At 52.2% G+C, this 13416-nt stretch overlaps 1 protein-coding gene across 1 annotated transcript in view; it reads left to right on the forward strand.

Annotated features, from left to right (window-relative positions):
- The window catches only part of LMNB2 (lamin B2), a 34203-nt gene that overhangs the window by 19251 nt on the left and 1536 nt on the right, over window positions 1-13416 (forward strand). Inside the window, exons 7-10 of the mRNA XM_056845275.1 lie at window positions 8111-8331; window positions 9875-10160; window positions 10594-10701; window positions 11565-11684. Of these exons, the coding sequence (XP_056701253.1) occupies window positions 8111-8331; window positions 9875-10160; window positions 10594-10701; window positions 11565-11684 (735 nt within the window). The remainder of the gene's footprint in view (window positions 1-8110; window positions 8332-9874; window positions 10161-10593; window positions 10702-11564; window positions 11685-13416) is intronic.

Genomic DNA, 13416 nt, shown 5'->3' on the forward strand with positions numbered 1-13416 from the left:
GGCTTCCACCACCACCGCCCCACGCACACCATTTCCCCTTTGGTTTTAATCCAGTGAGGGCATCTTTTCCATGTCCCACAGCTCCACGGTAAGTCAAGAAGAAAAGAGAGTTAGGATGCTGTGATCTGAGCTATAATTGCAGTCATAGGACCCCAAATTCTCTGAATTTGAGGACGGTTCTCTGTTTGTACTGCTAGGTTTCTGTCCTGGAGTTTTGATGTTAGAACATTCAAAAGGTCCTCTTTATACAAGCTGTCTCTGGCCTTTTATGCACAGGTTGTTTCCATTGGATATTTGAGAAAGTTACTACCTTACTGGATCAGGGGAATGCTATAGACATAGTTTATCTAGATTTCAGTAAGGCTTTTGATAAGGTTCCACATAGTATTCTAGTTGACAAATTGGGAAAATGTGATCCTATTATTGTTAGGTGGATCTGCAACTGGTTGACAGATCGTACCCAGAGTGCTAGTTAATGGTTCCTCGTCCACTTGGAGAGAAGTGACTAGTGGAGTTCCTCAGGGATCTGTGCTGGGCCCTGTGTTGTTCAACATCTTTATAAATGATTTGGATGAAGGAATAGAGGGGGTGCTTATTAAATTTGCAGATGATACTAAATTGGGAGGGGTAGCAAATACAGTAGAAGACAGAGCCAAAATGCAGGATGATCTTGACAGGCTGGAGAAATGGGCTAGAACTAATAAAATGCCCTTCAACAAAGACAAATGTAAAGTTCTGCATTTAGGTAGAAAAAATCAAATGCATAATTATAGGATGGGGGAGACTTGTTTGAGCAGTAGTGTGTGTGAAAAGGATCTTGGGGTCTTAGTAGACCCAGCACTGAACATGAGTCAGCAGTGTGATGCTGTAACTAAAAAGTCAAACGCAGTCTTGGGCTGCATCAACAGAAGTATAGTGTCCAGATCACGCGAAGTGATGGTATCGCTTTACTCTGCTCTGGTTAGACCTCAACTAGAGTACTGTGTTCAGTTTTGGGCACCACAATTTAAGAAAGATGTAGACAAGCTGGAACGTGTCCAGAGAAGGGCAATGTGAGAGTCCCAGCCTAGCTGTGCTAACTTCGCAAAATCACTTGCTCAGACTTGGATGCAGAAACAAAGGATTTATTGAAGGCTTCAGATAGGGAAGACAGACACGGATCAGAAGTTGCAAGTGAGATACCTTATCAGGGTCACAGAATATATAGACTACAGGGCAGCAGGATTCACACTACAGTGGGGGGAAGGTACATGACAGATGGGCGCAATACAAAACATCAAACAGGTCCCTGAGAGACTGTTAGGAGTCACAGTTCCTCAAGGCCATAATCGGCCCGAGGGAGTGCAGGCAGGATACGCCACAGGGGAGGGCAGGCCTGGCACCTGGGTGAAGCTGAAGAGGCGCCGAGGTCCGGGAAAGCAAAAGGGAGGTGTGAACTGCTTTTACGAGTTCAAAGGATTCGAGATAGGGAATGCAAAAGGAGCAAGGGGGAACGGAGGCACCTGGCTCTCACATACTGCCCCCCTTAAGGCCCCCCTCCCGCAAGGTCGGGAGGCTGTGGCTTATCGGGGTAGGCGTTGTGAAACTCCCGAATGAGTCGGGGGGCGGCCATGTGAGGGGCTGCCACCCATTCATCATGTGCCGGTCCTAAATGTTTCCACCGGACAAAATAGAACAGTTTTCCCTTCTTCCATTTGGAGTCTAACACCTTGGAGACTTCTAAATGAGTGTCTCCGCCCACCACCGTAGGAATTTCGGGCTGGGAAGGAGAGTGGAATTGGGGAGCAGAGACATAGGGTTTGAGCAGACTAATATGGAAGACGGGGTGGACGCCCCGAAGTGTCTTGGGCAGCTCCAATTCCACAGTGACTTCATTGATCACCCGGGAGATGGGAAAAGGCCCTACAAACCGATCGTTGAGTTTTTTACAGGGTCGGAGAGAGCGAAGGTTCTTGGTGGAGAGATAAACCAGCTCCCCCACTTTGAGTTGCCAGCCCGGGGATCGATGTTTGTCGGCCTGTTCCTTATATTTGCGCTTGGCCCGCTCGAGGTTCTTTTGCAGCCAGGGCCAGGTGGACTGAACTACCTGCACCCATTCTTGGGCTTCGGGGATAGTCTCGAGATCGGGCGTGATAGGGGCGGAACCAAAAGGGCCGAACTCCGTTCCGTACACTACCTGGAACGGGCTGAAACCAGTGGAGGAATGGGGGGCATTGTTATAGGCATACTCTGCGAAAGGAAGCAAGTCAACCCAATCGTCCTGGTGATAATTGACATAGCATCGGAGGTAACACTCGACCACAGCATTGACCCGTTCGGTTTGTCCATCAGTTTGAGGGTGGTACGCCGAAGAAAGCCCTTGCTCTTCCACCCCCATTAGTTTCAGGAAGGCTCGCCAAAACTTGGCGACAAACTGAACCCCTCTGTCGGAGAGGACCTTTCTAGGGATCGAGTGAAGTCTGAGGACGTGCGTAATAAAAAGTTTAGCCAATCCCTGGGCCGAGGGGAGCCCGGCACAGGGTACAAAATGGACCTGTTTAGAGAAAAGGTCCGTGATTACCCAAAGGACAGTTTTTCCCCTGCTGGGGGGCAAATCGGTGATAAAGTCCATGGCAATCACCTCCCATGGCCGAGAGGGTGTCTCGAGAGGTTTCAGGAGCCCCGGGGGCTTTCCCATTCTTTTCTTGGCCGTGGCGCAGATGGGGCAACTGCGCACGTATAGTTCGACATCGGCCCGTATGCTGGGCCACCAGAACTGCCGCCTAACTAGGTGAAGGGTCTTCACGAACCCAAAGTGCCCAGCCAGTTTAGCCCCGCGGACTAGTCCCAAAACCTCCTTGCGGAGAGGGGCTGGGGCATAGAGTTTCCCCCCTCTCACCCAGTGAGAATCCCGTTGTTCCAGCCCGGGGGGGAGAGTCTGCTGCTCCGCCTCCTGCAGGGAAGACTTCCGGAGTTTTTGTTGGAAAACCTCCGGGATCCCTTTGAACAAGGGGGAACACGGGTGGCGGGCTTGGGATCGGGTGGTGACCGCCAGGCTGGGAACCTCTCCCCGTTGCTCGGGGGTGAACAGGGAGTCCACCGGACGGTCGAAATCATTGCGGTATTGGGGAAGGCGGGACAGGGCATCGGCTAAGGCATTTTCCTTTCCGGGAACGTGTTTGAGGGTGAAGCGAAACTTGGCGAAAAACTGAGCCCACCGAATCTGTTTGGCGTTGAGCTTTCGAGCTCCCTTGAGAGCCTCCAGATTCTTGTGATCGGTACACACCTCAAACGGGAATTCTGCCCCCTCCAGGAAATGCCTCCAGATGGTGAGGGCATGCTTGACTGCCGCCGCCTCTTTTTCCCAAATAGCCCAGTTGATCTCCGCCTGGGAAAACTTTTTGGAAAAATAGGCGCACGGGCGCAATACCCCATCATCGCCCTTCTGCAGGAGGGCCCCCCCCATCGCCACATCCGAGGCGTCCACTTGGACCACAAAAGGCTTGGTGCAGTCTGGGTGTGCCAGCACCGGCTCGGATGAAAAGAGCACTTTTAACTCTTCAAACGCCTGCTGGCAAGAAGGCGACCACTGCAACCGAGCCGAAGGTAGCGCAGCGTTCGCCCCCTTCCCCTTGGTACGCAACAGGGAAGTGAGGGGAAGGGCCACCTGGGCGAAATTGGGAATGAAGTTGCGATAGAAATTGGCAAACCCCAGAAACTGTTGGAGTTGGCGGCGAGTGGTGGGGGGGTCCCAATCCCTTACGGCCTGAACCTTCCCGGGATCCATTTCTAACCCCTGGTGGGAAATTACATAGCCCAGAAAGGTGATAGAGGGTTGGTGAAATTCACACTTGGACACTTTGGCATACAATCTGTGGTTCCGCAAACGCTGGAGGACCTCCCGTACCAGTCGGACATGTTCTTCCATGGTTTCAGAATAAATGAGTATATCATCCAAAAATACTACCACCCCCCGAAATAACAAATCATGTAACACCTCATTAATTAATTGCATGAACACACTCGGAGCCCCAGAAAGTCCGAACGGCATTACTAAGTACTCAAACATGCCAAAACAACTGGAAAAGGCAGTTTTGGGTTCGTCCCCCTCCTTAATGCGGATGCGGTGGTAAGCCTCCACCAAGTCCAGTTTGGTGAAGATCCGGCCCTCCTTCAGTTGTGCTAGAAGGTCTGGAATAAGAGGGAGGGGGTATGCGTTAGACTGAGTAACTGCGTTCAGTCTGCGAAAGTCAATACAAAGTCTCAAGTCCCCCGTTTTCTTTTTGACGAAAAAGGCGGGGGCGGAATACGGAGCCTTGGAGGGCCGTATGAAACCCCTCGCTAAATTGGTGTCTAAGTAGTCCCGCAACACGGCCTTCTCGCTGGGGCTCATGGGGTAAACTTTCCCTTTTGACAGTTTGCCCTCTCCCACAATTTCGATGGCGCAATCAGTCTCTCGGTGTGGGGGCAGTTCATCACATTCCCTCACATCGAACACATCGGCGAACTGAGAGTACTCCGAGGGCAGTTGGGGTGGTCCGGGGAGAGGCCCCGGGGACCCCACTAGCGCGGCGGCCGGGGCGCACAGAACTCTGTCCTTGTCGTGCGCCGCGCAGGGGTCCTCGGGGAAAGTGAGCGTTCGCTTGACCCAGTCAATGGAAGGGTTGTGCCCCCGCAACCAATTCATCCCTAAAACTACGGGTGTCACTATGGGGGCAATGGTGAAATACAGTCGTTCCCAATGTTCCCCCACCGCCATGACCACCTCGGAGGTCCGGTGAGTGACGGGTCCCTTCTTAAAGTCACTACCGTCCATCTGAGAGAATCGAAGGGGGCCCGGGAGCCGTTTGCGTCGAACGCCCAGCTTCTTGGCAGTTTCCTCGCTAATCAGGGTGCGAGCGCACCCAGAGTCAACTAGCGCGGGAAATTCTAAAGCGGGACCCCCTTTCGGGAGGGAGAGACGGGCCCGGATATACACATTATCCTCTTGGGCGCTTACCATTGGTGGAGCTCCTTGCACAACGATAGGGACGGTCTGCTGAGGAGCCCCTCTTACAGCAGACCGCCGGCGTTTTTTGCCGGCGTTTCCCATTCTTCTTCCTCGCTGGACGAAGGGGAGGTAGTAGTGGTACTCCGTGACTCAGCCGAGTCAAAGACAGCATTTGTAATCCGGGGTCCCGATGGACCCGATGAAGTAGAGACTTCGCCATGGGCGCTCACCTGTAGAGCGGAAGGCGTGCTCCGGCGCCCCGGGGCGCTGCTCCGGCGTCGACCTTGGCCCTCCCCGGGGGCTTTCTCCGGTTCGGGAGGGGTCGGGCGTGGAGGCATCGGGCGACTGGCCCGAGACGGGCATTGGGAGGCGAAGTGACCCTTACCTCCGCACACCAAGCAGACTCCCGTCTCAAAGCGCTTGCGGCGTTCCGCTGCTGAAGGGCCGCCGCTGCCTGGAGCGCGGGGATCCCGAGGTGTGCTGGGCCGGTCACCCCTGGGCTTAAAGTCGCGGCCGGTGCGCTGTTTAGACAAGGCGAGAAGTTGCTTGCGATTCTCGATGTCGGCGGCGTGGCGCACCCAGCCTTCGACGTCCGGGGGGTTGCCTTGCATGAAGGCCCAATGTTGCAGGTCCGGGTTTAATCCCTCCCGGAAGCATTGCACCCGGGTAGCCTCGCTCCAATCCAAAATTCGGCTCGACAAGGATTGGAACTCGCTTGCATACTGCGCCACCGACTTAGTCCCTTGGCGGAGTTGCATCAGGGTAGCCTTGGCCCTCTCTCCCAGGTTCGGATCCTCGAACCGGTTGCGAAGGGCAATCATGAACTCGTCCAGGTTACGCAAAACCGGGGAACGCAGCTCATACTGTAACACCATCCAGGCGGCTGCCTCCCCTTGCAATAGGGAGGCTACGTACTGGACCTGAGACTCCTCCGAGTTGAAGGTCCGTCCTTGTTCCCGCATAAAAATGTCCACTTGGACTAAAAAGAAAGTCAGCTGGTCCCCCGACCCATCATACGTGATCTTTAGGTCCCGACGGGCCGGGGCGCTGGGAGGCGCAGGGGGTGCCGCTGGTGTCCCATCTGGGGGGGTGTCGGTAGGGGGCTGAATCTTCAGCGCATCCATGGTGTGAGCCATCCCCTCCATCACGGCCTGCATGGCATCCATGCGTTCCAGCATGGCTTGGCGTTCCTCCTGCCACTGCCTCCGTTCCTCCTCCAATACGACTTCCAAGCGTGCGGGGTCGTCCTCGAGCCTGGTGCCCGACAGGGCCATGCGACGGTGCTTCGCCTCATTCCGAGAGAGCGACCAACCCTTAGGAGAGTCCAGCCAGGAGTTGAAAGTGGTCTTTGGCTTGGTCCCCGGGTGCGAGGGGCCAGGAACCTTTCGCTTGGGGACCTCCTCCTTCGGGTCCGGCTTCGTCGGAGGCTCGGTCTTGTCCGGGGAGGCCGGGGGTGTGGTGGTATCCTCGTTGTCTGGCATTGCTGTCCTTCAGGTACAGGTGCAGACAAAGAGGCAAAGACTTGCAACTTAATGTGAGAGTCCCAGCCTAGCTGTGCTAACTTCGCAAAATCACTTGCTCAGACTTGGATGCAGAAACAAAGGATTTATTGAAGGCTTCAGATAGGGAAGACAGACACAGATCAGAAGTTGCAAGTGAGATACCTTATCAGGGTCACAGAATATATAGACTACAGGGCAGCAGGATTCACACTACAGTGGGGGGAAGGTACATGACAGATGGGCGCAATACAAAACATCAAACAGGTCCCTGAGAGACTGTTAGGAGTCACAGTTCCTCAAGGCCATAATCGGCCCGAGGGAGTGCAGGCAGGATACGCCACAGGGGAGGGCAGGCCTGGCACCTGGGTGAAGCTGAAGAGGTGCCGAGGTCCGGGAAAGCAAAAGGGAGGTGTGAACTGCTTTTACGAGTTCAAAGGATTCGAGATAGGGAATGCAAAAGGAGCAAGGGGGAACGGAGGCACCTGGCTCTCACAGGCAACAAAGATGGTGAGGGATCTGGAGACCAAGTCCTATGAGGAAAGGTTGAAGGAGCTGAGTATGTTTAGCCTGAAGAGGAGAAGACTGAGAGGGGATATGATAAGCATGTTCAAGTACTTGAAGGGCTGTCATATAGAGGAGGGTGCCGAGTTGTTTTCTGTTGCTCAAGAAGGTCGGACCAGAACCAACAGGTTGAAATTAAATCAAAAGAGTTTCCGTCTAGACATTAGGAAGAATTTTCTAATAGTTAGAGCGGTTCCTCAGTGGAACAGGCTTCCTTGGGAGGTGGTAAGCTCTCCTTCCCTGGAGTTTTTTAAGAAGAGGTTAGATGGCCATCTGTCAGCAATGCTGATTTTGTGACCTTAGGCAGATGATGAGAGGGAGGGCATCTTGGCCATCTTCTGGTCACTAGAGGTGTGGAGGGGGGAGGTAGTTGTGAGTTTCCTGCGTTGTGCAGGGGGTTGGACTTGATGGCCCTGGTGGTCCCTTCCAACTCTATGATTCTATGATATATTGCTCTCTCGATGCACAGTATTTGCAGTTGAATTCTCAAATCACTGCACAGGGGTCTGAAACTGACCAACACTCACTGTGAAACTGACCCAATAAGCAGCCACATAGGTCATTTGTGATTATTTCAGCATTGTTGCTAGTTGCAAACAAAAAAAACCTGTTCGATCAGGCTTAGGTCTGAAACTGACCAACACTGACCAAATAAGCAGCAGCGTAGTTCCTGTTGGATCAGGCTGAGGTCTGAAACTGACTAAAGCTGTGAAACTAACCAAGGTAGTTTGTGATTATTTCAGCATTTTCACTATTCGCAAACAAAACCCGTTGGATCAGGGTGAGGTCTGAAACTGACCAACATTCTCTGAGAAACTGACCAAATAAACAGCCTCATAAAAGGCCTCTGTCTTATCGTTAGATAATTGTGCAAGAGATACCCACACCAGTGCTCTGCATCAGACAGTTGAGTCAGTAGAGCTTCTCCTCCCCTTGTAGCCCATGGAGCTGTAGCGCCTTTACCGTAAAAGCCGAGGCCAGTTCTGCCCACACCCTCCAGGACTTGCACTTCCTAGACCCCAATCTTAAGCTGCCCTCATTGAGCACTCTCCTCCTCTTCCCCCCTCCCCCGGGGCAGGCTAATGCTGCTGAGGAACGGATCCGGGAGCTGGAAGAGCTGATGGCCAACGAGCGAGAGAAGTTCAGGAAGATGCTGGATGCCAAGGAGAGGGAGATGACGGAAATGCGGGACCAGATGCAGCAGCAGCTCTTGGAGTACCAGGAGCTCCTGGACGTCAAGCTGGCCCTGGACATGGAGATCAGCGCTTACCGGAAGCTCCTGGAAGGCGAAGAGGAGAGGTAGGGAGGAGTCCCACCAAGGGATCTTTCCCCAAGGGGAAGAGAGAGAGGGGTCTCCACAGTCAGCCTGGCAAGATCCTCTGCGGAAGGTTTTCAGGGTTTGTTGGCTCAGCTTTAGCTAGGGGGAGTCCCAAAGTTGAAAATGTGGCCTCAAGTTGTGTGTGGGGGGGGCATTACTTGTTAATGCAGGTTATGGCTAAACCTTGTCTTTGTGGCTTCTCCAAGGGGGGGGGCAGCCTTCCCTCCCTCCCTGGGAATGGCTGCTCAGACAGCTGGATGCTCATGCTGTTCCATGGTTGAAGAGAGGAAATTTTTTCTTGAAAGAGACCAGGCTCCTGGGCACTCAGCATACCGATGGGACGGGCTGTGGCTCAGTGGTAGAGTATTTGCTTGGCATGCAGAAGGTCCCAGGTTCAATCCCCAGCATCTCCAGTAAATGGGATTAGGCGAGTAGGTGACGTGAAAGACCTCCGCCTGAGACCCTGGAGAGCTGCTGCCGGTCTGAGTAGACAATACTGACTTTGAGGGACCAAGGGTCTGATTCAGTATAAGGCAGCTTCATGTGTGTTCATGTGTGACAGTCCTGTGGAGATGACCATCCACACAGAATCCTCCTTTGTTAAGCTTAACAAGGCAAAGGCAGAGGGGTAGCCGTGTTAGTTTGTAGCTGCGAAATTCAAGTCCAATGGCGAGTTGAAAACTAACAAAATTTATTCCGCAAAAAGCTTTCTTGAGTCAGACTCTCCTTCATCAGATGGGTGAACTGTTCATTCATCAGGCCAAGTCTGAAAACAAAGGGGAATATTACAAAGAGAAGCCAACTTCAAACAGATTCGTCAAGAGTAATCAGTCCATTCAGTGAGGATCACTCCCACCTGATAAGTGAAGCAGGATTGACATAGCATCTGATCTGAGCAGATCTGGTTAGAGTTAGATCCAGATCTAGAGTTGATTTGATCTTTCCTTAAAACCGCTCTCTTTGCAACATTCTCCCGTCTACTCAGATGAGATTGTTTTTAAGTCCAGTTATTAATGAGTCCGTCTATACAGCTCATGGCCTTTTATACAAGAAAAGGTTTTGTACAAAGTGTTTAAAATGGAGTAAATCAATAGCAGAGTCAAGTGATTAAAACAAAAGTTGAAGCTTGGATCAGCTATGTCAGAATCACATTTGAATTCTTAGAAAGGGCTCTGACGACAGGCTTTGCGTTGTATAATTGGGTCCTTTTCTGTCTTGGGGGTTATGTCATGTTTTGGGAAGGGAGTTGGGTGTGGTGTCAGGGAGGAAGATGTGATGAATCTCTTGCACTAGCCCAACCAGACCCTGTCTGCCCCTGGAGCTAAAATCACACTGTGGGCTAAAGATCCTTTCATAAATGTCTTTTGTAACTCCATCAGAAAGCAAACATTGTGACCTGTGGCGGGGCTGCCCCAGCAGCCCCTCAGCTTCCTCGACTGACAGTTGTGCACAATTCATGGAGTAATCCCGCGCTGCCGCATCTGATCTCATGCGTGCGACTTGGTCTCTGCCTTCCCCCGTTAGGTTGAAGCTTTCTCCCAGCCCTCAGTCCCACATCACCGTCTCACGGGCCACCTCCAGCAGCACCGCCGGCACCCCCATGGCTCGTTTCTCCCGAGGGAAACGCAAGCGGATCGAGGCAGAGGAGCTCTCCCGCAGCAGCTCCAGTGGGATTGGGACTGGGAGCAGCAGCAGCACTGCCAGCAGCGCCTTCCAGGTCTCCCAGCAGGCCTCGGCCAAAGGGAGCATCAGCATCGAGGACGTGGACCTGGAAGGGAAGTACGTCCAGCTGAAGAACCGCTCAGACAAGGTATGCTTGCTCCTCTGAGAGAGAGTAGAATAACTTACATGAACACATGAAGTTGCCGTATACTGACTCAGACCATCGTCCATCCAAGTCAGTATTGTCTACTCAGACCGGCAGCGGCTCTCCAGGGTCTCAGGCAGAGGTCTTTCACATCACCTACTTGCCTAGTCCCTTTCATCGGAGATGCTGGGGATTGAACCTGAGACCTTCTGCATTCCAAGCAGATGCTCTACCGCTGAGCCTCAGCTCCTTGGGAACGGATCCTTTGCTGTTCCTAAAGTGTGCAGTGGTGCCTCGGGCCAGCCAAGGCACCGATGAAGTGGACTCCTGGGAGCCTGGCCGAGCACGGTCCGTTTGTGAGGTACCGAACTGTCCCAGATCACCTGCTTCTGCTGCTGCTGAGAGATTCCTTTTTGTGTCATTTCTTCCGCGTCAGGACCAGTCCCTGGGCAACTGGAGACTGAAAAGAAGGATTGGAGACGGGGAAGAGATTGCTTACAAGTTTACTCCGAAGTATGTCCTCAGGGCTGGGCAGACTGTCACGGTAAGTCGTGGCTCTGTGCAACTCGCGCTCTGGTGTTTGTTGATTTGGGCTTACTCTTGATCATGAAGGAAGGTGTGCGCGTGAAGGAATCTGACCCACGGATACTGCTGTGTTAGACCAATGCGTTTTGGGGGGGGGGGTTTGCAGGCACACACACACGTTTCCCTAGGCCTTGTGCGCCTGATATAGCATGAGCCTCTTTGCATAGCTCCGTGCCATTCCTGCACAACTCCAGTGCCGCTTATGAATCATAGAGTTGGAAGGTACCACCAGGGTCATCTAGTCCAACCCCCTGCACAATGCAGGAAATTCACAACTATCTCCCCCCCCACCGTCCATGCCCAGAAGATGGCCAAGATGACATCCCTCTCATGATCTACCTAAGGTCATAGAATCAGCATTGCTGACGGATGGCTATCTAGCCTCTGCACTTACCACCTCCTGAGGAAGCCTGTTCCACTGAGGAACAGCTCCAACTGTTAGAAAGTTCTTCTTGATGTCTAGATGGAAACTCTTTTGATTTAATTTCAACCCATTGGTTCTGGTCCGACCTTCTGTGGCAATAGAATCTGAAGCACTCGGTAGGAAGCTTCACGACTTAGCTTGCCTGCAGGCAATAGGATGTGTACAGCTTTTGCGCACACACCCCCCTGGTTGAGAGAGGCTGCAGCAACACTGCCTTTGTCAGGCATCTGATATTCCCACTTGAGCCATCCTTGCGGTGAGGCGGGATGGCCTTGGGTTGGAGCGGTGTTGCCAGCCACAGACAGCGAGGCCAGGCCTTTGCAGTTGTTCTGTGAAACTACGGAAAGGACGCCCTCCATGAGCACTCTCTGGAGATGCCTGTCTTGTCCCCTGTCTAGATCTGGGCTGCTGATGCCGGCGTGGCCCACAGTCCACCATCGGTCCTCGTGTGGAAAAGCCAGGGGAGTTGGGGCTCCGGTGCCAACATCTACACTTACCTGGTGAACTCTGATGGAGAGGTAGGTGGCCGTGGGAAAAGTCACCTGAGAGCAAGCGGGGGACTGGGCACAACAGAGTTGCTGGCGTACTGTTGGTATTTGTATGTCTCCGCATGGAAACAGAAGGGAGAGGATCCCTTTATCCTTAAAACTGCTTCATAGAGTAAACTGGATTTGTTTCCCCACTCCTACACATGAAGCCAGCTGGGTGGCCTTGGGCTAGTCACACTCTCTCAGCCCCACCCACCTTACAGGGTATCTGTTGTGGGGAGGGGAGGGTGATTGTAAAGCCGGTTTGATTCTTCCGTAAGTGGTAGAGAAAGTCAGCATATAAAAACCAATTCTTCTTTTTCATAGCTTTTCCTGTGTCTGATTTTTTTCTGTGTTGTAAAAGTCTGGGAATTCCCTACAACCGATGTTGCAGATTTTGCTCAGGCCCCTTTGTCTTGACCACAGAAATTTGTGTGTGTACTGGTTTGGGAGAGCTGGGGCAGAAGCCAGCCTGGGGAGGGTAAAACAGGATGCAGATTTGGGAGGCGGGGTTGGAGAGAGGCAGAGCAAGGTGTGAAGGGAAAGGTGAAATGGTCCTCGTGGCTGTTGGGGTGGGGGCAGAGAAAGTCCTACCAATCCGTCTGTAGTCTCTTGACGCCTCCTCAGATCATTAATTTAAAGTGTGTGTCTTCCCTTTTCTGAAAGCCATTGGCTCAACTCTTGAACCTGCTTGTGTAAGATCTAGCTTTACTCCACTGCTATTTCTGGAATAATGGAGAAAGTTTTGTTGTTGTTGAATCTGATCCTTCTGGATGGTCTCCAAACCTACAAATGGTTGAAAAATATCACCTTAGTAGATGTTTTAGAGAGCCAGCGTGATGTAGTGGTTAAGAGCGGTGGTTGGAGCGGTACAGTCTGATCTGGAGAACTGGGTTTGATTCCCCACTCCTCCACATGAGCTGCGGAGGCTAATCTGGTGAACTGGATTTGTTTCCCCACTCCTACACATGAAGCCAGCTTGGTGTCAGGCTTCAGCAAATGCACAACGTTTCAGGCAATAGAACTCAAATCCAGACAGAGCAGCGATTCAAGGATTTATTCCGAAAGTCGATGATTTCAGTAAGGAGACGAGCAAGGCTGGAATACATGGCTGGGGAAGTATGGATACATATATAGGGCTAATACAATAGACATGATTGGGTTACAGGAACAAAGAAACAATGTAGTTGCTTCCTCCCAGTGACGAGTTAAGTTAAACCGAAACAGAAACAATTAGGAACAATCAGTGGAGGAGATGGCTGAGCTCTCGTCTTTGTGCGTGGGACCCGATATCAGATCGGAGATTTACACGGGCGGGTCCCAATACAATTGTAAATCCCTGGCCGGAGCTCGTGTGCAAAACAGGGTGGGGGGAGTGCATGGAGAACTCCATCTTGTTCGCTGGGAAACCATCTTGTTTGGGGACGGGGCTATCAGAAGCCCTATCTGACACTTGATGACCTTGGGCTAGTCACAGCTCTCTCCGAACTCTCTAAGCCCCATCTACCTCACAGGGTGTCTGTTGTGGGGAGGGGAAGGGAAGGTGATTGTAAACTGGTTTGATTCTTCCTTAAGTGGTAGAGAAAGTCAGCGTATAAAAACCAACTCTTCTAGTATGAGAGTAAAAACTAAATGATGCGGTTTCTTTTCTTTTTCTGGGTTTGCGAGAGCCCTCATATTTTGCGATATTGCTGCCGATTGTTGAGCGTGCCTGTCGTTACGT

This window comes from Euleptes europaea, chromosome 2 (genome assembly GCF_029931775.1).
Source record: "Euleptes europaea isolate rEulEur1 chromosome 2, rEulEur1.hap1, whole genome shotgun sequence".
Classification (NCBI taxonomy): Eukaryota; Metazoa; Chordata; class Lepidosauria; order Squamata; family Sphaerodactylidae; genus Euleptes; species Euleptes europaea.